The sequence below is a fragment of the Pezoporus occidentalis genome, unplaced genomic scaffold, assembly GCF_034315485.1.
Source record: "Pezoporus occidentalis ecotype Australia unplaced genomic scaffold, CSIRO_AGI_Poc_V1 ctg48, whole genome shotgun sequence".
Lineage (NCBI taxonomy): Eukaryota > Metazoa > Chordata > Aves > Psittaciformes > Psittacidae > Pezoporus > Pezoporus occidentalis.
The window spans coordinates 3,378,967-3,405,358 of NW_026915813.1; the positions used below are offsets into that span (position 1 = coordinate 3,378,967).

Here is a 26,392-nt window from a genome sequence, read left to right on the forward strand (position 1 = left end):
GAATCTATGTGTCAAAGGGACTTTCTGAGTGTTTCCACAATACATTGTCAGTATTGTGGGCAACTGCATAATGTATTTTTCGTAAAAGGATTTTAACAATAAGGTATTTTAGCTTCCATTCTGTTACTGACAGGTGGTTTTAAAACTTGTCTCCTCTAAGAGTCTTGTCACCTCTCTAGTCTAACTAGGTGTCCATCCTTAATGGCCAGATTGTTGCAGCCAGGTAGTTCTTAAGCCCTTCTTCCCTCTTCCCCTCCTTCCCCACCATGCCCCAGTGGACCTCTCCTTATCCACTTCTGATTCTTGCTCTTTCTTTGTATCTTAAAATACATTACCTTTCAATCCTCATTTTGGCAGGGTAAAGAAACTTCGCTTCCTGTCTCCATTTATAAAACATGCTCTCTGTGCCTCAGATGGCACTAGCAGCTTTCCATGTGCTCAGTTACTCTTTCTTTCAAAATTTCTTTCAATTTCTTTTTTATACCAGTGAGTTTCATTTTGTAGTTGCCCTTACATGTTTTCAGCTGTATGTTTCCTGCTCTCCAGTTATCTCTCCAGTTTGATAGATTTGTTTCAAAAATCTTTGCTCCTTTATTTCCCACTGCTGTTCCTTATTTTCTCTTCTTCCAGCCAGTCCTCTACATTCTCATTCTCCAGTCTTCACAGCCATGTATATTTTTGCATTCTCCTAAACTAGGTGTCTATCCTCCATGTAATCATCTGATGCCTATTTTCAAACCTTCGTTGAAGGGGTGGCCTCTTGTCTCGACAGTATGGCTTCAAAAGTCCATTTGAACTGTACCATTGTTTCCAGTTCTGTCTCATCCTTGGACCTTCTCCCAGTTGTTGCATGCAGTATTTTATACTTAAGTGCTTTGTTGCAAGCTACCCAGCTTCTTTAATACAATCATCAAACCCCAATCCGCTCATTTTTGTTGTTTATTGATTTTGCTAGGGTTACCTCTAGTGGCTCTTCCTAGTCCTCGTAAAAGGTGGATTTTTATGGGGATTTTTTTACCCCTTAAATTCCTGAGCTTTCAGAATAATCCCCCGATGGTCTTTTCTCATTGTTTAGATCTGTCACAGTGATGAAGTCAGTATCTCCCTCATACATCCAAGGTTCCTAATTAGAATTTCATCTTGAAGAATCAGCACCTCACAGACATGGCAAAACCCTGTGAATATGGAATCAAGACAAGTCAGAGTTTTCGGTTATGTAATAACTAGCTCTTTCATGTCAAGATGCATTGCACTGCATGCCTTATAAATGTCAAACTATCTGTTATTTGTGTGTTTCAGCTGCATGTTTTGAGGAATGCGGTGCAATCTGGCATAGATAGTGGTGATGCTGGTGTTCCTAGACCTGTGGCACAGCAGAGCATACCTGAATACAAAATTGAGATCAGGTAGGTATGGATCATTAAATCACTGTTTTTTAAAACTACATTCCTTTTTTTGCTTTCCATGCTAGTATAAAATATGATTCATGGCAGACCTTTAAATTCTGCTGTAAATTACTCTAGAACATTTTCAGGGCTTAAGAGTTCTTACTGATTGGTTAAGTAAGAAAAATTATAAAGAAAATACAGTTTAGGCTGAAATACTGATTCAGAAAGAGTCTAATCTGATTGCCTTTTATTAATTATGTAGCAACTATTTACTGGTATGTTTAGCACAATTAAAATTCAGCTGAGCTTTCAATAGATACCAGTGGGATGCACGAAGCTCTCACAACAATGCAGGTGGCATAATTTTCTGAACAGACAAAAACCTGAGTCTTTTTCCGTTGTCTTCCTCATTACATAAGTTCTTGATTCACTTCCCATTCTTAGGTATTTTGGCCATATTTTTGCCAATGGGTTGATATACATAAAATGGTAGAATTTTGTTTTACAAAATTAGTTATTTTTCTTGGACAGTAAATGTGTAGCAAAAATATACAGTTCTTGGCTTGGCAGTCAAAGTTAGTATTATTTTTGGCAGATGGACAATGGTGAACTGTAAGTGTAAGCAGTATGCTCAAAATTAAATTATTTTGGAGATCTGTGCTGAACATCCTTTGAACTTGTAGATACTTAATAAAAATCTATCAGCTTTTCACAATCTGAAAGTAGGCAGTAATATATTAAGGAAACAGAAGCTTAGATTATGTCATGGGTTACACGATAATGCAATATTTTAAGAAATCTTTAATAACAATTCTGCTTTCAGCCTTGAAATTTACATTTGCTTACACTTATCCAGTCACTGCTCTTAGTTTGTGAATTGGTTCTTCAGATTTTCATCCTTCAAGCACGCTGTCTTGTAATGCATTAGTATTTGTACAGGACATAGAGAATTTATAACATACGATTTTATACTGAAGGACAAAGTCTTCCGTCCATTGAAAAGGGAGTAGTTTTTATTAGTATTTTCTTAACACATCTGCTAGAGGAGTAGGAGCAGGAGGTGTACAGTTATCACATGGTACTTTGGAGACAGGATCTCTCACCAGGACAAATATGCGAATAGTAATGAGAAGATTCACTGTGGAAATGAGATTCTTGGATTTTGGCACCAGCTCTGGGACTTGCTTGATGGTTGATCTTAATTAGATAAAATATTCCTTCTGAGTTTCTTAAGTGTTTTTCTAGGCCGTGAATGATTTAGTTTAGTGTCACATTATAATGAATTGGGAGAGCCTCAGTTGAAATCAGTGAGATCAGAGTTGTGTAAGTAACGTGAGATGAGTTTGGCTGGGATTATTCTAGGGCTTTTCATATCTGTAATTCTTTCTGGCTCCAGCTCTGTTGTTGGAAGCTGTTACACATACGAAGCTCAGATGATTTCAGGAATTTTTACTGTCATGATGCTTAATACTAATTTGGATTGCATATGTTGGTAAAAACATCTGATCTGCCTTGTCTTTCTTTTAACACTGCATTTCCCTGATGGTCAGTGTAGTACACTCATGAGAAATTACAGATGTGAAGAGTGTAGCATGGAAAATCATCTAATTGCTTCCTCCACCCTCCAACAACATAAGTGATATGTACTGTTTGCTGTCTGACGATCAGAGTTGTAGTTTTCCATTGGTTTGAGGAAGAAATGTCATCTGAATACAGAAGATATTTGCAAATTAGCAATTTCAGCCCTCCTGACCTTGTTTGTGGAAGAGGAAGCCAGCGTATGCTGTGGATTGCAGGTTTCAAGGCTCTTCTGGCTGATGTGTTTTAGCAGGAGTGATACTCTACTGAAAGGTCCTGCTTCCAAATTGTGTACATTAAATAAGTGTTATTACTGATCTGTATGATCCTCGTGTCTTTAAGCTTCATCTTCTAGCTTCATCTGGTAGATGAAGAAAAGGTTGTTAAGCCGCGTGGATAAGTAACACTCAGACTGATGAATTGGAGAAGTATCCCTTTCTGGAAAGTCTGTATTTCTTCTTTATTTATTGTTTTTACTAAATTTGTTTATGCTTTTAAATAATGTAAGATGTATTTCTTTTTTCAGCTCTAACTCACCCTCCCTGTCTTCCACATTCTCTGAATATTACAAACAGTAATGTGTTACATCTTCTATTGTTTTGGTTTTTTTTTAAATCACATTCTTTTTACTAGGCATGTTTAGCTACCAAGATGGTACTGGAAACTGTTACTGGAAACAGTCTGTGCTTGTGCTGCATGGACATTTGCATGGGAACTGTGTTATGGTCATTAAAAGTGTTAATGAATAGCTCTTTTACAAACAGATGAGAGGCTGAAAATGTGAAATACCAATTCTGAGTAAAAAAAACCAAACAAAATTAACAAGGCTTTATGAATCTTGTAGGGCTGTCAGAGGACTTAAATTACTTTATAGTTTGCTGCATTACTTCATCTCTGCAAGCCCGTTTTACTGGAGCTAGAGGCATGTTAAGTTTAAAACATATTTTGTAATGTACAATGTAATAAGCATTACTTCATAGCAGCAGTGTAGGTTTCTTGGGCTGTTGTTTACATGAATTGACTCTAAAATGTTTTTAATGATGTACAGCTGTAATAAGCATTTCAGAAAACTTTGGGATCTCTGGAGAATGAGCTGTAATTGAAGTCAGATTGTCCAAAATGCAAGAGACTGGAGTACAGAAGGAAATCAAATCCTGCCATCTTCAAGCTTGGGTTTTATGCTCTTTGGATTTAAACCACTGCAGCCATCAGTCAAATTGAAACCCGCATCACTTGGCTTTTGCTGTTGCACATTTTCACTCTGTTGTTCCACTGAGTTATAAAATTCTGATTGATTTTGTGCATATGTATGTATGTTTCTAGACAAACCAGAAGACTTCGTGATGCTGAACAAGAAAAAGACAGAATGTTGCTTAAGTCCATTATAAAAGTTTGGAAACAAATTAAATCCCTCCGTGACTTTCAGAAGTTTACTAACACACCCATGAAACTTTGCTTGAGGAAGTATGTTTTGATAATGCTTTTTTATACTTCATTTGCCCGCAGCAGAGTCTTAGTAAGATTAGTTGATTTGGGACCTTAAAATTCTGGTATGAAGGGTGCAGAAGTAAGAATTTGATTAGTGTCTAGCACTGGTTGAGCCTGCCACTATTCTTGTTGAGTTTGTGGAGGAAGGAAGGCTAAAATAACAAATAATTACTGTAACAGAAAGGAATTTCTACAGGCTAATGGTATGATATCCATTCTGGATAGTGACTGCTATCAGCTTTTAGACTGTCTATGCTGGTATTTTTAAATAGAACACACTTTTGATCTAACAAAATTAATTCATGGAGAAGTAGACTTATGATACATATTACAGACTTAATTGTAGCCCTTATGTTAATTTATGCAACATGTTGATAACTTGTTTTGAAGGGAACAGGTTGATCAGAGATTAGATGAAGAAGCATATGAAGCAGAAATTCAAGCTGAGATAAATGAATTGCTAGAAGAATACATGGAAGAATATGAAAAGAAAATGGAGGAGTATAAAACTGAGCTAAAAGAGTGGAAATTGTGGAAGAAAACACAGGTCTGTTTAAATCATTCCGTTTTACAAGAAAAATTAAAACTTGCTAAATGTGTGGAAAAAGTTGTCCTTATGAAAATTTGTTCTTCTAATACAGAAGAGTCAATTTCAGGGTAGTTATGCATAAATTTTGTGATGTATTTGGACACATTCTGTCTACTTAGAATTTGTTAGTAAATTAATTGTGAATTAATTAAAATTAAAACCAAGGTTTTTTGAGCACTGTCTCCTGCTACTGATTTTCAGCACTTCAGCAGTTCTTTAAATTTAATAGTTTTGCTGCATTCCCATTAAATTCATGCCTTTGCAAACAAAAAACATGGATGAATTTTGTGTGCATCGTGAAGCAAAGTAAGTATGGGGTGTTTCTAGTGAACAAGCAGTTGATGTTATCTCATGTAAATTTCAGTTTTGGAATATCCCAAAACTGAATTGTTTAATGCTAAGCTACAAAGCTTGTGCACTGGAGTTTGTGGCACGTGTGCATTCACTTCAGCAGTGTGTATGCAGACAATGTGTCTCGAAGAACTCTGTCTGCTGGTTGAATAACCCTTCTTCAGTCCTGACAGAATACATATGGTAACGGAGGCTAAATAAGAAGTCGGCTGCTAGCCAGAACGTTCAAGAAACATGTTTATTTTGTAAGTTGGTTGAGAAGGTTAAATAAATGTTTTGTTTGAAGCACATTATATGTTGAAACATATGAATGGAATGCAGTGCTGGATTCTGAATCTGAAGTAGTACTGTAGTGTAAGAGAAATGTCATTTTTGTGTGTTGTGATTTTAAAATTACACAGTCATTTCTCACACATTTATCACTTGTGAATCAAGAGAACAAGGGAAAAAAACTGTAGCGATTGAAACAAGTTCAGGAAGAACATTGTTATTTTTATATGCAGAAATCCAAAAAGAAAAAGAAAAAAGGCATTAATGAAGAGGAAGAATCAGATGAAGATTGTGATCTTGGTGAGGAACGTGTAAAACCCATCCCACCTAAAATGGCCAATAGTCTGGACATTGAACAGCAGGTTAGAGAAAAAGCTGACAACTGCAGAAGGAAACCTGGAGAGCCTGCTCTAATCCCTGAACTGGTGCTGTCAGGAAACGTAACTCCAACCGAGCTGTGTCCTCGGTAAGATTGATGGTGGCCTGCAGATTATTTTCTTTGTGACTTTTCTGGTGTTATTTATTAACTGATGGATTGTACAACTTCAGAAGCATGTGCTCACCGCTCTCTTTAGCCTGGTGTTAAAACTGCTCTCTGACGTTGATACAACTTAGTTTGTTTTCAAGTCACATATAACCTTGTATATAGTGTCTTGGAGAATGCATGTCTGCCCGTTCCCTTTGAACCTTCTGATGTTCCTTGAGCATCTGCATGGAACAGTGGTGTGTGTATATAAGGAAGATCTTTTCAGTGTAGAGTCTAGGTCAGTTTTGGGAGTACCACACTCACTAGCTAGTCCTTTACACCAGTTCTCTGCTACAGTCAACAAAGGGAAAGTAAGGAAATAATGTAGTAAACCAGAGATTTCAGTGTGGATAAAATAAATAGATTTACTTGTTTGTGTTGATTTCTGCATTTACACACACAATTTAACATAGATTTAGTAGATTTTACTCTTTGCAAAAACTCCTTTGTTTTGTATTTATTCAGCAGATAACCTCATCAAGGAATATTGCTTGACTCTTTCATTCCCAGCAGCTAAAAACTTAAATCTTAATTTGATATCATTCATTGTGTTTTGGAGGAAAGGGGTAAAAGGAAATCTTGTTTCCCTATATAACTCCTTTTATATGGAGGTGGCTTTAGTGGATCTGAAATGTGACCTGTTAATTTTTAAATCATATTGTATTCATGAGAAGATAAAGCAACTGTTAAATAATAGTTTTAAAGTCATTTCTGACTAGTGACATTTTTAGAATACCATTTTAATTTAGGCAACTTCTGTTTACTCTTGCAGAATCAGATTCTCATTAAACATAACCAAGAAATAAAAAAGTTATTAAAAATTATATGACAGCTTGTTTGACATATTTACAGAGCTGAAGTTTTGCGACGAGAAGATGTGAAGAAACGCTCAGCTTTTATAAAAGTCCTTTTCAACTCCAAAGAAGTATCAAGGACCATTACCCGACCAATAAGTTCAGATTTCAGAGTTCACTTTGGACAGATTTTCAATTTACAAATATTCAATTGGCCAGAGAGTTTGCAACTGCAGGTAGATAATGGTTTATCATAGAAACTTTTAAAAAGATAATATGAAATGTAATTACTCTTATAATGCTTGTCTTTTGCTCTATGGTAGTGTTGTAAAGACTGAAAAACCCTTTGTAAATCATCAGTCTTATATCCCTTCCTTGTTTCTCCAATCACAAACTTTTAACTTTTTTGCTACATTTTTGATGCTTGTTCTTTATACGTACATTTATATATATGTGTGTGTGTGTGCACGCATGTTATATATGAAGTGACTATGGGCAGCATGGGGAAAAGGAAGTAATTGAGACATATGGTTAAATGTGTTACAGAAGCAGCCTCTTAGTTTTAGAAGAACTGATACAAGTTGCAGGTGAACTTGCCAAAATGGCCTTCTTAAGACATTATTGTCCACACAGCAAAATCATCATAATGTTTGCTGGAGGGGTATAATTAAAAAAAAAAAAATCATTGCTAGTAATGTCCATAGCTGCACTTGACTTGGTCAGCAGTGCACTTAAGTCACACCACTACCACCTCTATTCCAAGCAAGAATTAACGAATGAGTCACATGAATTTTCAGGGCCAATACAGTATATTTTTCAGAGGAATATGGTCAGGATTCTACTTCTCCTGTTAAGTAACTTATTGCTGGTAGTTCAGAGGAGGGTGTATACCCCTTGGCTGCTCAATTTATGTAATGCACAGATTGAAAGGGAAAAGAATCATAGAATCATAGAATAGTGAGGGTTGGAAAGGACCTTAAGATCATCTAGTTCCAACCCGCCTGCCGTGGGCAGGGACACGTCACGCTAAACCGTATCACCCAAGGCCTCGTCCAACCTGGCCTTGAACACCGGCAGGGATGGAGCATTCACAGCCTCCCTGGGCAACCCATTCCAGTGCCTCACCACCCTAACAGGAAAGAATTTCCTCTTTATACCCAATCTAAGCTTCCCCTGTTTGAGTTTTAACCCATTACCCCTTGTCCTGTCACTACAGTCCCTGCTGAAGAGTCCCTCCCCAGCACCCCTATAGGCGCCCTTCAGATACTGGAAGGCTGCTATGAGGTCTCCACGCAGCCTTCTCTTCTCCAGGCTGAACAGCCCCAACCCCTGATCATCCTCATGGCCCTCCTGTGGACTTGTTCCAACAGTTCCATGTCCTTTTTATGTTGAGGACACCAGAACTGCACACAATACTCCAGGTGAGGTCTCACGAGAGCAGAGTAGAGGGGCAGGATCACCTCCTTTGACCTGCTGGTCAAACATCTGAATGGAGAAATCATTAATGTCACTCTGAGCCTGCAACTGGCCAGAGAAGAGGAAAGCATCCTGCAATACTGCCAGAACAGGCGCTGTGTACCTTATAATCTGCCTTTCATGATAAGGGAGAATTAGTGAGGCAGAATCCCTTTGGCATCTTTACCTGGTGCCGATGACTGTCACAAGCAGTTACATATTGTACAGTGGTGTTCTTTATAAGCCTAGAGTTTGTTATATTATTTTGTGATGCTTTATAAAGGTGAGCAGAATATACTTCTAGGAAAAATTCAGATCAAGTTAGCTGCTGGTAGCTGAAATATCTGCTAATTGGGGAATTCAGAAGGTAAATTAATACAGTTTTCTTAATTATTTCATGCTTAAGTAATAGTAAAATCATTTGTTCAGATATTCTGCAGTGTTTTCAACTTCTCATGAGTACCTCTGGTTTTATTATGTCTGTCCCCGTGTTTCTTTCTAGATATATGAAACAACGGGTATGAGCAGTACCACCTTGTTGGCTGAAGTGTTCATACCTGTTCCTGAGACTACAATTCTGACAGGCAGTGCTCCTATAGAAGAAATTGAGTTCAGCAGCAGTCAGCGTGTGATGTTGGACCATGAAGGAGTTGGGAGTGGTAGGGTCTCTTAGTCTTTCTCAGTTCAGTGTTTCATATTTCACTGAAACCATGTAGCAATAACAGGCTGGTGTAAGTTTCAGAGTAAATTCTGCTAAGAGTGGGGTTTTTTTAAGTACTTACATAGTCAGGCCTCTGACACTGCAGAGCAAGCATGTGATGTTAATCGGTATAGCTCCAGTGATGTTAATGTTTTATACCACTGAAGGACTGGCTATAAAAATGTATATGCAGAGTAAATTTTTGTCTTCCTATTTGCCTTGTTGAAATCCTGCAACACATTTTATCCCTGGGACATTGGAAAGATAAAACAAGGGAGAGAGAGGAAAACTGCAATCAGGAATAATACATAGTAGCATATGGAACTTTCAAGTTTATATAGGCTTGAACAGCATTATGAGATGACTGACTTGCATAAGTTTGCCATGTATGAAATGCAGATAAAGATAGAGCAGAATAATAAATAAACAATGTGGAGGAAAGAAATGTGGTAAAAAAATCATTCAAACAAATATGTTTGTAAGTGTCACTGGCCGTGATGACTGTACATGCAGTCACAAAGCTTTAGGACTGAATTTTTAGCCATGCATTATTCTGTTGACTCTGAATTTCTGTTCCATTAATAGCAGTATGCTGAACTGGGAAACTACCAGAAATATTAGGCCGTGTCTGTGAAGCAGAAAAAACAGCTTTTGACGTAGTTTTCAGGGATTAGCCTTTCCTTCCAACACAAATGGAAAGCCTTTCTGTGGAAGACTCCGTGGAACAGAGTCCTTCACTCTTTATGTAGAGCAGAATCAAGTTATTTGACATTTCTCCATTTATATAAAGACAAAGCTTATTTCACAGAAGTGTTGAATAACTGGTTGGATGGGACCTCAAGGATGATCTGATCCAACCTACCTTGGCCATGACCTAGCTGGCTCAGAGCCCTGTCCAGCCAAATCTTAAAAGTGTCCAACGCTGGGGAGTCCACCACTTCCTTCGGGAGATTACTCTGATTGTTCTCATTGACTACTTATTTTAAAGATGTGTTTTTTAAAAATGTTCAGACATTGTGTTTGAATGCATAAATGTACTACTTTGGTTTTTTTTTGTCCCTTGATAGGTGTATCCTTTTCATTTGAAGCTGATGGTAGCAACAGGATGACTTTAATGACCTCTGGGAAAGTATCTAATAGTGTCTCTTGGGCGGTTGGAGAAAAAGGAATCCCCCTAGTTCCTCCAGTGTCTCAGCAAAACACAGGCATTTCAAGGTAATATGATAGGAATTTTCAGTGATTCAGGGGAAACTGATTATATTACTATTTAAAAAAACCCAAAGCTTTCATAAACAAGGATTATCATAATCTTTTTTCCTTAAGTATAGATATTTTACTTTGCGCTGTAACTCCCTGCAGATGTCTTAGGGTACACAGTTTTGGTAAACAGGTTTTAATTAGAAATTTAATCTTTCAGTATGTTAATTATCAACAATATTAAAGTTAAACTCAAGCTGATTAATACACTTTTATGATTTTCTAATAGAAAATGTCTGTACTGGCAAGGAAATTTCCTGTAATTTTGCTCAGAACAGAAGCTCCAGCTTTTTCTTAATCTGAAGTGTATTTGGGGAGGCTATTGGGACACATGCTTTAACTGCCTTCTCTATAATTGATAATAAAGGGTACACTATAAAAGCAGTAGAAGTTAGTGTAGGGTCTTGACACTGTTAGTGAACTAATCAGTGAAAAATTCTCGTCTGTCAAATCATTCCAAGATAATACTTTTTCCTGATTTTTCTCTACCACAAGCATATTGACATGCAGAAATGAGTATATTATTCCATTCAAAACAATCTAATTTGGCCTGTGGCTGCAAATTGAGTATTGTAGATGATTTGTCCATCTTGTTGCTTTTATATAATTGCAATAAAGTCAAGGAAATGATACTTAAAGTCTGCATTTGTAATGTATTCAGGTAGCTTCACTGTAAAGCCTTAAGAGTTTTCCTGAGCTTATTAACACTGAGCAAGTACCTTTTCCAGCTGATTAGATTCTGACAGGTTTTTATTTATTTAGAGGTTAGACATTGGCATCCAAATCAGTATGTTGCTACTTTTGACCCAAGCTGCAAATGTGAGGGTAATTTTCTCATCAGTGTGTGAATAACCTGCTGACTTCAGTAAGATTAAAACATAAAGATGTATTCCCAAAGGCTAACTTTAAACTCTGGAGACTAATCACTGTAGTAAATGGAAAAATGGGGAATTTCAGAAGTTAGCTGTAAAAGATTCTTTATTCATCTCTAAAGGGTGATTCAGTCATCTGTGACTTTCCATTGTTTGCTGTGAGACAGCTTTTCATGCCTAAAGTTAGTTTTTGCTGCCCATTAGCTTTTCAGCACAACTGTGATTCAGTGGCATTTTTCAGGACTGATGCCTAAAGATAAAACCTCCATGTTACCACTTTACCTCCTGCTCCAGTAACTGCTGGATATTTGGCTGTCTCACCAACTGTGAGACGGATCCATAAGCTCTTAAAGCTTTCTTGAAAATATTCAGCTAAGCAGAGATCAAAGACTCAAATTATCACCCCTAAAAAAAGAAAGGGCAACATCCACCCTCTGTGGTGTTTGATTAATAACATGCATGCCCTGGTGTATTGGGTTTATGTGGCAAGATTTTGGTAGTGGAGGGGCTTCAGGGATGGCTTTTGTGAGAAGACGCCAGAAGCCTGGCTGGCAAGTCAATGTACAAATGGCCTTCATACTAGCTACCATAGTTCTTTGCCTACTGTGAGTCTAATAAAGTGAGCAGAAGTCTCCAAAGGATAAGGAGTGGAACTGAGACTCTTAGTGTCAGGGAGGGCCAAAAGCAAGGCTACGCCACAAGGGCAAAGGCTGAAGAAGGGTGTCCCAGCAGTTAGTGTCCTTGCCAGCCAGCATGCAGTCTTACAGGAGCTGAACATGACAGGCAGAGCAGGCTACTGGCAGAAGTCCCGACATGGCAAGAGGAGGAATCAAGCCCCAGGATGTATCCAGAAACACCAGGGAAGGGCCAAGACTACAATGCAGCTCTGAGTAAGCCATCCAGGGTACAGATCAAAGACATAGGGGCAAGCGAGGACTGTATCTGAGAATTATGTTTCAGTATGGATTGCCAAATATTTCATGCTACATTTCATGCTTTACAAGGAAGCAACATGGAATACTGTAGGTGTATCACAGATGTATCAATAAGCACCTTATTACCGTATATAAAAGTTCTTTTCCACCAGTTCCTTTGTATTTCCCCATTGTTTTCCTTTGCAATTCATCATTCCTTCATTCGCAAAGCTGCAATTAAGAAGTGTGTAGTGGAATTTACTACTCAGGTTGTGGGGAACTTTTGTTTTTTGTTTTGGTGTTTTTTTTTTTCCTAAGATTGGATTAAATACTTCTTCTTTTTCCTTTTTTCTTTTTTTTTTTTTTTCCAATTGTTATTATTGCTCAATCATATGCATGGTATAAGTGGAGTCAATTCTGTCTTTTTAGTGCTTTAAAAAATATCGATGCTATTGCATCCATTGGCACATCAGGCTTAACTGACATGAAGAAACTAGCTAAGTGGGCAGCGGAAGCAAAACTTGATCCAAATGACCCAAGCAATGCAGCTCTGATGCAGTTGATCATGGTAAGTGGCTTTTGCAGAGCTGTAGGGATAATGAAGCTGTGAAACAGCTACTCACCAGTACCTTCCCAGGCAATCTGCATGAATGCCAGGGAGGTAGTAGCATTTGAATCTGTTATGGACATACTTGTGTGAGTGTTAAGAAGCAGAATGTTTACTAAAATATGATTTATTAATCCATTTAGTAGTGGTTTAATTATTAATAAGTATGATTTATTAATCCATTCAGTAATATTTTCATGGTGAAAAATAGGTATAAGGGAATATGCAAACTGATTAACTTATAAATTAAAAAAAAAAAATACAGGTTTTGAGTTTGTTTCCTTAAGGGGCAGGAGTATTCCCAGTGCACTTGTATGATATTAAATAGGAAGTTGCTCATAGTGACAACTGCACAAAGAGATCTAGTGTGTTGTAGAAGTTGCAGCTTTTCTGAACATCAAATTGAGGAGCTGTTTACGTAGCTGAAATTGTGTAAATGAATCATCTTTACAGTACAGCTGCCTAGGTTACTCTGCTGTGTTACAGTTTTTCTACTCTTTATTATGTTACAAAGAAATAGAATTTTATTGTTTTCTTAAATATATGTACTTTGCTCAACAAAACCCCACTTTAAAACGCTCGGTGTTTCAGTCTCTTTTTGATCTGTCTCAGATTCTTTTGCTTAAAATGACCACCCTTGCCATATGCAAGTAAGACTTACAGAAGTTATTTTATAGTCTTTAGTCACTTTGCATGAAAGGGTTTTGTGGTTTTTTTTTTAGTAAAAATATATTTTTTTTTTACTAATTTAGACTGCTACCGGTGGAGAGGCCCGGGTTCCGGAGTTCTTCAGGTTGGAACAGTTGCAGCAAGAATTTAACTTTGTTTCTGATGAGGAATTTAATAGATCAAAGAGATTCCGACTTTTGCAGCTCAGAAGTGAGGAGGTGGCGGAGTTCCGAAACTATAAGCAAGTCCCCTTACACGAACGAGAAATCAGTGAGAAAATCTTCCAGGTAGAATGTTACCTGAAATATTTCTTTTCTAGTTTTAATGCTAATATTTGACTTGCAATGAAGTAAGTTGGTCCTTTAAAGGATGTACATCTATGCTGATATGTAAAAAGTGAGAATTTTAATCCTTCAGTCTTTTCTAGTTTTACTGTACTCTAAGACAGCTTCCTTCCAAGGCAATATTTCCACAGCTATACTGTGCAAGCAGAAAGATAAACCACAGCAACTGCTGTAGACAAATTCTAAGATAGTTTTTTTTAAAGGTAAGAGACCTTCCTTTTCATTCATTTGTAAGTGATTTCAAATACAGAAAGATAATAAAAAGATAATTCAGGCTTAGGCTTACTAACTTTTGAGCCCTTTCTGTGGAGGCTGCCGGAAGTAATGACTAACGAAACTCAAAACAATTTATGTTTTGCTACAGCTTATGTTGCAGTTATTCTGCAGTGGTTTAGTACATTGTTTCAGTTAGCTTACCCTGTCCTTGCCTATCTGTTAAGAACCCTACTGAAATGCAATGTGTGCAGTTTTTATTTGGGTCATACTTCAATTATTTTTAATCTCAACTCCATTATTAGTGTTAAGTCACGCATGCTTTTGTTCTTTAGCAATTAATGTAGCTAAGGAGCATTTTAGTGTGTTCATTTCCTTAGCAGGATCAGAATCGTAAAATAGGTTGGAAGGGACTTTCAAAGATCATCTAGTTCTAACCCCTCTGCAATGAGCAGGGCATCTTCAAATAGATAAGATTGTTCAGGGCCATATCCAGCCCTTATCTCTGATTCTGGCAACTGCTGCTTCATCCCTACTTCTTCTTACATAAATGTATTTGAAACAATTCTTTCTTCCTTTACTTTTGGATTATCTCTTTTTTAAAGGTATTTATTAATTCAGTCATGTCTGGCTCTTTGCAGTAAGTGTTTTTCCTTTTTAAATTTTAGATTAGTTTTGTACCTTTTACTTAAAGATGTGCCACATCTTTGATACATGTTTCTGATCACATTGATTTTTAGAGACTTTGTTAATTTCATTTTCTCACTCAAAATCAAAAATTATTGTTTAAGAATTGGTTTATTTCTTTTCTTTTTTCCTTTAAGGGTAACTTGGATAAACCTATGATCACCCATTCCAAGTTAATTTTATGTGACATGATCTTTAAAACTAAGTTTAAAGTGGAATAGTTCCTAGTTGTTTTACTTGCTATTTGGCAAAGAAGTCTGAAAATTCATAGAATTGTGGCAGTATTGTTTGGAAAATATTGTCTGGAGGTCATCTAGCCGCACTTTACACTGAAGTGGTGGGACTGTTGCCAGCACTAGATGAGGTCAGCTGTGTACTTGTCTAGCCAAGTTTTCAAAACCTCTAAATGGGAGATTCCATAGCTTTTCTGGATAACCTGTCCCAGTGTTTTCCAGTGATTATAAAAAAAAAAAAAAAGGAATAGATCCTGTCCAACCTGAACCATCCAAGATGTATTTAATGGTTGTTTTCTCTTGTTGTATTGTCTGGAACTAGAGAGATGAGTTTGGCACACTCTACCAACTCAAATAGTTGTGGGCAGATACAGGACTGGTCATTAATCTGTTCCTGACCAGGCTGAGTTGAACACCTTGTCCAGTGCAAGAAAGATACTGAAATACTGGAGCAAGTCCAGCACAGAGCTGCTAGTATATCTACCGGCGTGGCACACCTGACATGCAGGAAGAAGTTGAAAGGACTAAGATTTGCTCTGGCCTAAGGAGGCAAGGTTAAGTGGGGACTCTTACAGCTTCCTTCAGGTACCTAGCAAGACAGTGCAGCGAAAAAAGCGAGGCTCATCTTAGTGGCGAGATGATGACAGGCACAAGTCACTCCAAGAGAAATTCCAGTTAAATATAATTAAAACACTTTTCACAAAGAATGCATTCAAATTCTAGAACATGTCCAGCACGTCTGTAGAATTGCCATCTATAGAGGTACTGAAAATTCAACTGGCAAAGGCCTTTGAGCATCCTGATTGCAGTTGTTCCAGCTGTGAGTGAAGGTTTGGATCAGATAACAACCAGAATTCTCTTCCAACCTACATTATTCTAAGGTTCTGACCTGTTCTTGTAGGTCATGTTCTACAGGCCTCTGACTTCTTACTATTAGTGGACCCCATCCAGTTTCTCCACATGCTTGTTGAACAGGCAGCCCCAAATTAATTTTACCGATAGCTTTTGAGTGATGAGTAGCTGCGGTTCTAAAGCCAACCTACAGGCTTCCATTAAGCCTGCAGGTCTGGAGAGACCCCCTGGACTTGTAGATTCTCTTTCTTGGAAGCTGAGTGTCAGCTCTAGCCTTTTCTTAATTTATGAGACACCTTCCAAAACTTGTGAATAAAAGTTGCATCTGTCAGTACAGTTGTGTCACTAGTTACATGTATTAAAACACAGTTCAGATTTCAGGTCATCTTCCATGAATACTGCATCACTTCTGTTGTAAAAGGATTCTCCTTTATATTTGCAGCTATTGCAGCTCCAGTAAAAGAAGCCATTTCCAGTTCGAATGGAATTTCAGTATACAGCAGCAGGTCAAAGTTCAGCTTTAAAAGAAGTGAGGGAAATCTTCAAGTTATTCATAGTAATTTAAACCACATGAATCTTGTAACTTAATGGAATTTTTGTCTATATTCATGGTAGTTTAGCAGTGCTGTTGCTGTATACATTAGCATTAAAAATAGCTTTATAAACCTCTGACATCTGTTTTGGTTTATAGTGATCCATACATTAATATTAATGAAATATTTGCCATTTTTCATGTATGTAATAAAGCACTGAATAATTTTCAAATCACAAACTCTAGTAAATATCTTTAGGACTATGAGAAGAGACTGCAAGAGAGGGATGTGATTGACAGCAAAAATTACTTAGATGCCCACAGAGCAGTTGTTGCCAACTATCTACAGAAGGTAAGCCACAAAAAATAAGGATCCACCATATTTCTCTAGACCATACGTTGCTTCTATACTTGGAAGCTTCATTGCCATGAATATTAAAAACTTACTCATCTCTAAACATGACTTACAGACATATTTAAAGTCTCTAGTTGGGCCTGAAACTGGTCTAGTTGAGCAAGTGGAGATTTATAAATGACTCATTTAATGTTACTGAAAAAGACGCCATATACAAGATGACCAGCCATTCTGGATTTTTCCAGCAGTTCTGTAAATTCTCTTTTGCTCCAGTGTCCCAGAGATTTGTATTGTTGTGTCCCAGGCATTCACCGTTTTCCCTTTCCTCCCTATTTTCCTTCTTATAAGCTGTGATGCTAAAAACTTTATTATCTCCATGAAAGTGGCCCTAACCTCTGCAAAAAATGTGATACACATTGTGTCTTGTCCTGCAGCCTGAGGCAGAGGGTATATCTTCCATCACATCACCTTCACTGTGGTATTATAGTACATGAAAACATTGGTCATGTAACCAAGAGAAGTTTGCCATTTCAGATTATTTTGGCAAAATAGGAGGTGCGAAACATGGCTACTAGTTTCTTACCAGTACTGGAAATAACATGACATGTACTAAATTATAGGCAGCCAGCGAAACATACACTATGATGATAACATTGATATGATGTAGGACAAAACAATTTGTCTGTTAGAAAGAATGGTTTGTAAAAGAATCCTAGACAATGAATAGTGTTTAAAACTTCCAGGCAAGTGCCAGAGCCCAGATTCAGTATGATAATATAAAAAACATTATTTTAACACAGCTGTCATGTCTGTGTCAGCCCCATATGTTTTGTCTGATACTTGAGTGTGCACTCAAACATCAGTGCAGTGCACTAAATAATGGTATAGTAGTACAGGGTAATAAGCATTATGGTACCTTGATTTGTCACTCTTTTAGATCAAATACAATATCCTTTTTTTAGAATAATATTTGGGTATTTTGCAGTTATCTAAATTGTCAGGTGTGCTTGAAAATTAGACTTCTCCCATCAGAACTGAAATCCAGTTCACCCTGAAATGTGATTTTTATATGCCTGTCACTTCAAAACAAAAGATAAAATAGTAGTAACTTAAAATCTTTTACAAATAACAAAGGGGGAGATGTATTTCAGAAAGGTCTTTGGTATTGCTGTTCTGCAATGGCGCAGTATATAAAGGCATTACTAGCATTTGTAGTAGGAAAAAAAAGACAAAGGCACTATGTCAATCTGCTTCAATATAGTTGTTGGGAGTTTTTTAAAAGTGGGAAAAAATAATGTCCATTTGGAGATTTGTTTCTATTTAATAGTCAGAATGCAAGTATTTGCAGGAGGTTTGGATCAGAAATGTGTTTTGGTCTCTTCTCCCTCTGTATTCCCAGGTTCGAGAATCAGTAATAAACCGTTTCCTCATAGCAAAACACCATTTCATTCTCTCTGACCTTGTTAATGAAGAGGAGATTCCCAGCCTGGGGTAAGAGAGCTGTCTTTATTTGTTCTAAATCAAAATATAATAATAACGTAAAACTAACTAATCTTTTTTTTTGCAAAGCATTGATGTGCCTAACAACTGATGCAATTTTGTGTTTAGTGTAATATATAAACTTCCAATTACTAGGTGCACCTCTGCCAGTATTGATACACAGAGTGTGTAAAACTTTTTTTAAGAAAAAGTCTGGTTTTGGAAGAAGTTGTGGCAGCATGGGGTAAGATTTAGTAGCATCAGGCTGTGATCTGATGAGCTAAGCATAGTCCTAGGTGGTGCCAGACTGAATGATGTCCAAATACCAGACAAGCATTGGAGCTAGTAACACTACCACTGGTTCTATAGGTGGTGCACACTTAGAGGTAGTGCACATGCCCTGCAAACAATGTGCAATAGATATTTTTTTTAATAGTCATTTTCTTTATTTTACTTCTCATGTATCTGTATATTGTCGAACGCTGTTTACTTTCAGAAATGTTACTGGGTTTGGAAATGTCTTCTTTTTTCTTTTAATATTTTTTTTGTAATTACTTTAAGCACTTTCTTTGAGGGATTGTTCCAATTGCCATACTTATTGAGCCTGACATTTATTAGTCATCCCAGCATAGATTACTCTTAAAGTTGCTCGCTTAAAAGCTGTGTAAGCAAACAAGTTGTGGAATTTTGATTTCCGTGTAGAATTTGCTTGTGTTCACTGTAAACATGACACTCTTAAAGTGCAGCCAAAGGTTTTTCACTGAGCAGTATAAATCTAAACAGTCCCATCTGCTGGAGATACAGAGACTTGCTCTCTTACAAGAGTTCATCCTATTTTTTAGCTCATGTTTTCACATCGCAGAATAGAAGAAACCAAATGAGTCTATAACCAGCTTTTGGAGTTGTTTAAAATCAGTTGCTTCACTGATAGTTTCTTATCATGAATATTAATTCATATTTGCTGATTTATATGGTTAGTGGATTTAAAATACACCATGAGTTTTAAAACCATCTACTTGGTGAGATATTTTAGTAACTCTTGGTTTTGTGTTATTTTAACAGTAATTACTCTGGGAGTTTTAATTATATAAGGAAATAATGACGTTGGCTATCCATTTTCAAAGTAGATTTCGGAATGCCTGCGGTTAATATCAGTGATGTGTAAAAACATACATCTGCTTTTTATTCTTCTGTTTTTATTTTTTCTTTGGTTCTGCTTTACCTTGGGTTGTAAGTTCTGAGGGTCCAGGGTATGTTGTGCCATATTCATTATGATTCCTTCCTATAGCTTACTGTTTGTTGTACATAGCTGTGTAATTAGTGTTTTTTTTGCTTATTCCATACAGTGGTTGTTGTCTGCTAGATGCCTTGTTTATAGCACTGTAGTTTAGATCTATCTTGAAGTTGTGTAATTGTACTTGTAGCTTACCTGGTTTTGGGGAAGAACTGAAACAAAACAAAAAAAACACACATACCCACACCTCTCCCCCCCAAAAAAATTTTTTGCACATTTAAGTTAGAATTTCAGAACTAGAAGACAAAATTGGATTGTGTAGTACTAAACAGTTAAAACATTTTGACATTTCCTAGTTTTGTGTGGTACTAACAGGAGCAGATATCTAATGTGCATGTGTATCATGGAAACACTAAAATGTTGCATTCTATGCAAGAATTACTAACTATCTGCTATCTGTTTCATGATTATTAGTATTTTGGGACTCAGCCTCTTTAAACTGGCAGAGCCAAAACGACCATTAAGGCCAAGAAGAAAAGAAAGGAAGAAGGTCACAGCGCAGAATTTATCAGATGGAGACATCAAACTGTTAGTGAACATCGTTAGAGCTTATGATATTCCAGTGAGAAAACCAGTGATGAGGTATGTTTAAATGCCTGTTTCCAGTACAGGTTCGTTTTCTGGTTTCTGCTGCTTTGAGGAAGCTGAAGCAACTAATGTTGAAATTCAGCCATCTGTGTTGTTTTGATCCTCATGATAAAAACAGATAACACATTTATCTTTTTATTAATAATGATAAAGAACTGCTGTTCAGTGAGTTTGTAGAATAATGTGATCATTTATCAGTAACTACTAACCTCCAGAAATGTTTTACCAAAAACTCTCTTAATTTGCTTCAGGAAAAAACTGTCTGAAAGGTAACTTACAGCTTTGACAACATTACAACTCTGGTAATATCAGATGAATTATACCTTAAGCAAGCCTACTAATTTTACTAGGGTAATTTAAATTCATAATATCTTACTACTAAAAATAAGTATTAAAAAATCTAGTTCTTTATTGAGGGATATTATATTTGCCTCCTCAGTGAAGCATGTTGCTCTTTCTCCTTCATGAACTGTTTGTTTAAGTTAATGGACTGAGCCTAATTTGGTTCTAATTTTAAAGGTGACCAGTACCTTCAGGCAAATTGAGGCAATGCCTGCACTGCGTGATGTTGTTTCACACAGAGATGCTGGAGTTCTGAACAGTCATCTGGTTCAGCTCCAGAAATGATATATTAGTGCAGTGTTCTCTCTCCCTCTCTCTCTCTCCCTCTCTCTCCCAAAATGAATACACCCTGCATTTAACTCAGAAGTATTTTCAAGCTAACCAATTACCGTGCATACAGAATTTAGCATCTTCTGCTGTTTTATCTCTTTACTATAATAAAGGTTCTTTTGGCTTATGTAAGTAAGTTCATACCGGGAAAAGCAATTCATATTGAAAACATGTTGATAAGAAGGAAAAATGAAAATTTCAATTCATTATCAGTCTTATAATAATAACTAAAGCCCCTCCCAGTCTTGCATTATATGATACCTTATTTTGAGCTGCTTTCTGCATGAATAGTTTTTCTTTTAGAATCTCTAGTGTGGCATCACTACAAAAAAAGTTCTGTGGAAACACTATAAAAATAAACCTATTAACATTTATTTTATTTCACTCATGGGTTGCTGGTTGTGTAATACTCGCATGGGTTTAATTTTGTAAAAGAGGCCTTGACTGAATACCATGAAGTGTACACTGTTTATGAATTCTGTGGGGATTCATCTCCTTGAACTGAAAAACCTGTAGCTCAAAAAGATCATACAGAGAGGGGGGGAAAAATCAAAATCTGGGCTGATAAACTCTTCAGAAAATAAATACTCCAGGCACAAAGCACTCTTGCAATGAGGCATACAGGAGCTTTACACTCACTACCCCTTTCTGGCATTCATTTTGTGTTATTTGATGGAATAAATATCTTTCCAAGCTTAAAGTCATGACATTAAAGTATCAGAAGTATTTCCAGAAATCAGAATGGCTAATACAGAATGTGAGGGATTCATGGTATGGAATGTGTTCTCTGTCTTGTTGTCGTTATTTCCTCTCATAGCAAATTTCAACAACCAGCCAAATCTTCAAGGTCCTTTAATGAGATGTTTGCAGCCTCTGCGTCAGCTCAGAGCCCAGCTGATAGCCCTGATGGGGCGTTCAACCAGGTACATTACCAAACGAGCGTTTTCTTATGTGAAGTTGGGAGCATTCCTCTCTTCTACAGACAGTAACATTCACCATCAGAAAGATGGCTTACTACTGAGGTTGGTTTGCTTGCTCCTTGCAAAAAGCTGCTAAAGGCTCAGAGAAGGTGATAAGGATGTCAGAAGTACAGAATGGCTAATGTACAGTGAAAAATGGTAGGGCTTTTCAGCCAGCACAGTGGTAACTGCAAGTGGAGGAGGGAGGAATATGCTAGAAAGGCACAAAATCATGACTAATGTCGAGGCCATGGATAGGGATTGACTGTTTACTGTCTCTTTCAGTAGAGGGGTGAGGGATCATCAGATGAAGCTGGTAGGAGTTAGATTTAAAACAAACAGAAGGTTGTGATTCTTCAGGCAGCACTTAGTAGGTGCCCAGAGAAGTTGCTTATGTGTATTGTGGACTAAAGAGGTTTGCTTGCATTGGACAAGAAAAATTAATTGCAGGCTTAGGAAAGTCCTTCATCTGAAAACAGTTGAAGCTTGGAAAAGTAATAGGAGAAAATACCATATATGCCTGGTCTGTTCTTACTCTTCTATATGTGTGTTCATGGCTATTTTCACAGCCTGAATTTTGGGCTTGCTGCACTCTTACTCCAAACCAGCATTCTTCTGAATGAAGATGGAAGCCTTTTGTTTTGGGTTTGTTTTTTTTTCCCTGTTTTTCTTATGATGTCCCTTCAAAATCACAGCTTTTTGAAATACGGAAAAGGTTATGCCATATGCACTTGAATATTAATTAAATGGCCCATTAAGCCATTTTTAATCACACTAGACTTTTGTTGTGTCTAGTAGAAGTTGCTTATCTGTAATAGGAGCCAGTTTCAGAGACAGCCAGGACTGCAGCAGTAGGCTGCTTGGATTACGGATAAGAGGACACAAGTGCTCTTTTTTTCCACTGGTGTCTGGATTGTGTGTTCTATTTCAGTTACATTCAGTGATTAGATAGCCAGTAGTTTTCCCATTCTCCAGAGAAAATGTGGTTTTGCTGGTACATATGAATATGTCAAGTTTTCTGAATATACATAATCTTTTGGAAATGCTAACATATAATTTTTTTTTAAAAAGTTTCAGAAATGCTTAGAAGTCTGGGAAGTGCAGTATTTAAAGTGTGTTGAAGTTTTATCTGGCCTTGACCAGCCTTATCTCCACAAAGTATATGTTTATTTTTCTAAATACATGAAAATGTGTAATTTTAGATGTTCTCATGAATTTTTATAGAGGTCTGTTTCCTTTGTTTTGATGTCTATTCATAGGTTTTAGTCCGTCCTTTTGTAGAAGTTTCTTTTCAGCGAACAGTGTGCCGGACAACAACAGCAGAGGGTCCAAACCCCAGCTGGAATGAAGAACTTGAGCTTCCATTTAGGTACAGCAAAATGAAGCAAAACTGTTTCTGAGTAATGGCAATTTAATTTGAGCATGCAAATGTATTAAAATTTTCCAGTTCTGTTCAAATCACTTTTTTGGTATATTTAACCTTTTCAGAGCTCCTAATGGTGACTACAGCACCCATAGTTTGCAGTCAGTGAAGGATGAAGTCTTCATTAATGTTTTTGATGAAGTACTTCACGATGCTATAGAGGTGAGTTCATAATTGCAGGACAGTGTACATTAGCGAATATTACGAGCTTTTGAAGTTGACAGAATAAGTCTTTTCGGTGGAATAGATTTCATCCTCTTGTGCCTCTTTTATCTATTTTGTCATTCCTTATGATTTTATTTCTACTCAATAATGCAAGATTATTAGAGGGAGCAATCTGTATAATGTTAACCTTTGTCTGTACAAATTAAGCGTGTACTGCATAATCTGCTGCTAGAGTTGAACACATCTATGTAATGGGTTTTACTGATATTTCATGAAATTGGAGTAACTAAAATTGAGAGGCAACATGTGAACTGTAGTCTGAATTCTGTTCTAACACTTAATCAGAATTTTTTTACTAAATTCCAGATGAATGATCCCAATTCATGTATTTTTATTAACTTCTTATGCTCTCATCCTGATTTAATTTTTTGGAATGAGATAAATTAAGCTCTCAGTGTTGACATAACTCCTTCCCCTGTTGAAACCAGTGCAAGCCCTCCTAGTCAGTTCAGCAGAATAGCAGTACTCAACACTCTTGGAAATGCAGCCCTCAAATGAAAAAACGCGCACATTTCACTGAGAACGCAATTCTGTCCCCAGAACTGAAATGGTATTTGGTGGAGCAGAGGGAAGAATGACAGTCTGGAAACTCAGATGTCACTAGAGCCTTTACAGATTTTTATTCATTTATTTTTAACAATGTACAGGCTGATTATACTGGTTTCAGAAATCCCTGATAATCAATACACATGAAAACAATGCTTCTGTTCTACAGCATTTAGTTAGATTTTCATACAATTTTACCTTCAAAAAAGCTTTCTTAAATGCTAGCAAAACACTTCCTTAGAAGACCGTAGCTTAATTTACCTTGTCTGAGAAGGCTCTTTTGGATGACTTCTCACATTTTTGAGTTCTTTATCACAGGTTATACAGGACTTGAACCCTGAAGTGCAAGCACATTTTATCATGGGCCATGATGTCCTTGTAATTGTTCTGTATCTGGCATGCTTGAAAGGCATGCAGAGTAATCATTGCTGTACTAGTAATGAGTTTGTATCTGTAGTAAATTATTAAAACAATACATATTTTTTTATTAATGCCTGGATTAAATGAAAGGAAATTAAGGTGCCTTACAAAGTGTTATGTTGGTCACCTTTTTAACAGGACGATCGTGAAAGGGGCAGTGGAATCCACGCTCATGTTGAGAGACGCTGGCTGGGATGTGTTAAAATTCCATTTACTACCATATATTTTCAAGCAAGGGTAAGTAACTTGGAGTAAGTATCTTAAAAGACAAAACTGGAGAATGGAACAAGGCTGGTAATGAAATGCCAGATTTAATCATGTTCTCTGTACTTGTTAGCTTATTTTTATGGAATTGTTTGAAAATGCCTTTGAAACAACTGTTTTTTGTCAAATCTGGTGAGTATTTATCAGTAAGTTCAACATTCTGAAGGGAGAAGCCATAAGCAAACATACTGCTACACTGACAATGTGGCCTGGTTTCCTCCAGTAACGAGATTAAAAGTGCAAATACTTTAGGTGGTTTTGTCAGTGGCTTTTGAGATCTTTGGTATGCACAGCCTTGATACATGAACTACAAATAGGAATATCACTTAGATGGGTGATGGAAATCTTGACCTACCTTCTTTTTTTGCGTTTTTCATGAATCACCGGATTTTCATCTTTGCCTCTTCCTGTCCCTTCTTTCCCCCATTCTTAGAACTTTTCAAGAAAAGCTTTCTTCAAGAGATACCAACAGGTAGTCATGGGAATAATAGTAAAACTTGCAGTTCTTTATAGGGTAGTTCTTCTGTCCTTCCGCCCATCCTGGTCTAGGTTAAGGAAACTCAATTTTTCACATCAATAGTGATGTCATATTGTAACCTTGCTGTAGGACTTTTTTATGTAGGGCAGTTGCTTTCATCTGTAGATCAAGTCATCATACCACAGAAGTCTCTGTTTCTTACTTCATGAAGATTTTGACATCAATTGCATACCTAATGACATACTAATTTGCTTTTCTCTGGCTATATAGGACACTTCTCAGAACCTTAAGTGCTTAAGAGTTTAATTGATGAATTTAGGTGTTTGAGGGTTGTGGTGCCCTATAGAATGAATCTTTCATTGACTTCAAAGAAGATGTAAGTAAGAGGGTCTAGCCCTCTTTTCATGAGTCTTTGGCCGTCCTGTGCAGACAGTGACACATCATGTCACCACTGTTGTTATAGGTCAACAAACAAAAAGGAACAAGAACCTCTTTTTAAGGAAATGTTCCATGCTGGGTTTAGGGAAATGTTCTAATGCATGAAATTCACCCGTGAAGTGTGTCTGCTCACAGTCCTGAGACACTTAATGGACAGACTTAGACAGTTTAACAGACTGATTACCAATATGTAGTGAAGGACATAGCCTATAATCCGTCTTTGAGAATTACCAGTGCTGATGTCAACCTCTGTCCTTCATACTTCTCGTTGATGTATCAGTCTTTCTGTTGTAGAACCAGAGTACCTCCAGAATTTCTGTTAGTGCACTCCTAACTGTTTATGAGGAGGTCTTACAGTTTGTGATTCCCTAAGTATAGCGTGCATGCCTGCACAGATATCCCCAGCATTAGACGTTCTTTTCATTGAACAGGATTTCTTACTGAATTTGAAATAAACCTGATTAGTCCAGCAGTTATATCAAGGTGCATCTAGCAATTAGATTTTAGTAGCGAATGGAGCATTTCTTCATCCTGTTCTACTGCACTGCAGCAGAAATTCTGAGTGAATTATTTAGAGTTTTCTTCTCATCAAACTTAATTTTGCTCTTAAATGTTTGATGAACCAGCCCAGTGAGTCATCTGTTCATCTTCCTCATCCACTGGAGATATCCTTCCTGATGGCAGTTATCTGAATTCTGCCCAGAACAGGAGGTTAATCTTCTTGCTTTTCTCTTAATGCTACTTACATCCACTGTTGAGACTTGCCCAGGCAGGTGTGGGGCACGCCATCCATCATCTCACACAGCCTTTTCTGAAGTGGTGGCAGAGGAAAGTACAAAGGGCTGTTGAGTCTATCAGAGCATTCTTCTGTGGGGAGGCTGACTGAATGGGCCCAGTTCAGTTGCACCCAAGAGCACCAGCAGCTTCTGCAT

At 37.2% G+C, this 26,392-nt stretch overlaps 1 protein-coding gene across 3 annotated transcripts in view; it reads left to right on the forward strand.

Annotated features, from left to right (window-relative positions):
• Positions 1–26,392, forward strand: part of LOC134172877 (complement C1q tumor necrosis factor-related protein 7) — a 118,846-nt gene that overhangs the window by 79,842 nt on the left and 12,612 nt on the right. For all 3 annotated transcript variants that reach the window (XM_062636403.1, XM_062636402.1, XM_062636404.1), the window contains 16 exons: positions 1,300–1,406; positions 4,290–4,430; positions 4,845–5,001; positions 5,898–6,130; positions 7,043–7,220; positions 8,942–9,098; positions 10,207–10,354; positions 12,612–12,750; positions 13,542–13,745; positions 16,579–16,671; positions 18,074–18,165; positions 19,862–20,029; positions 21,525–21,630; positions 22,926–23,035; positions 23,155–23,251; positions 24,419–24,517. In XM_062636403.1, coding sequence (XP_062492387.1) covers positions 1,300–1,406; positions 4,290–4,430; positions 4,845–5,001; positions 5,898–6,130; positions 7,043–7,220; positions 8,942–9,098; positions 10,207–10,354; positions 12,612–12,750; positions 13,542–13,745; positions 16,579–16,671; positions 18,074–18,165; positions 19,862–20,029; positions 21,525–21,630; positions 22,926–23,035; positions 23,155–23,251; positions 24,419–24,517 — 2,229 coding nt within the window. The remainder of the gene's footprint in view (positions 1–1,299; positions 1,407–4,289; positions 4,431–4,844; positions 5,002–5,897; positions 6,131–7,042; positions 7,221–8,941; positions 9,099–10,206; positions 10,355–12,611; positions 12,751–13,541; positions 13,746–16,578; positions 16,672–18,073; positions 18,166–19,861; positions 20,030–21,524; positions 21,631–22,925; positions 23,036–23,154; positions 23,252–24,418; positions 24,518–26,392) is intronic.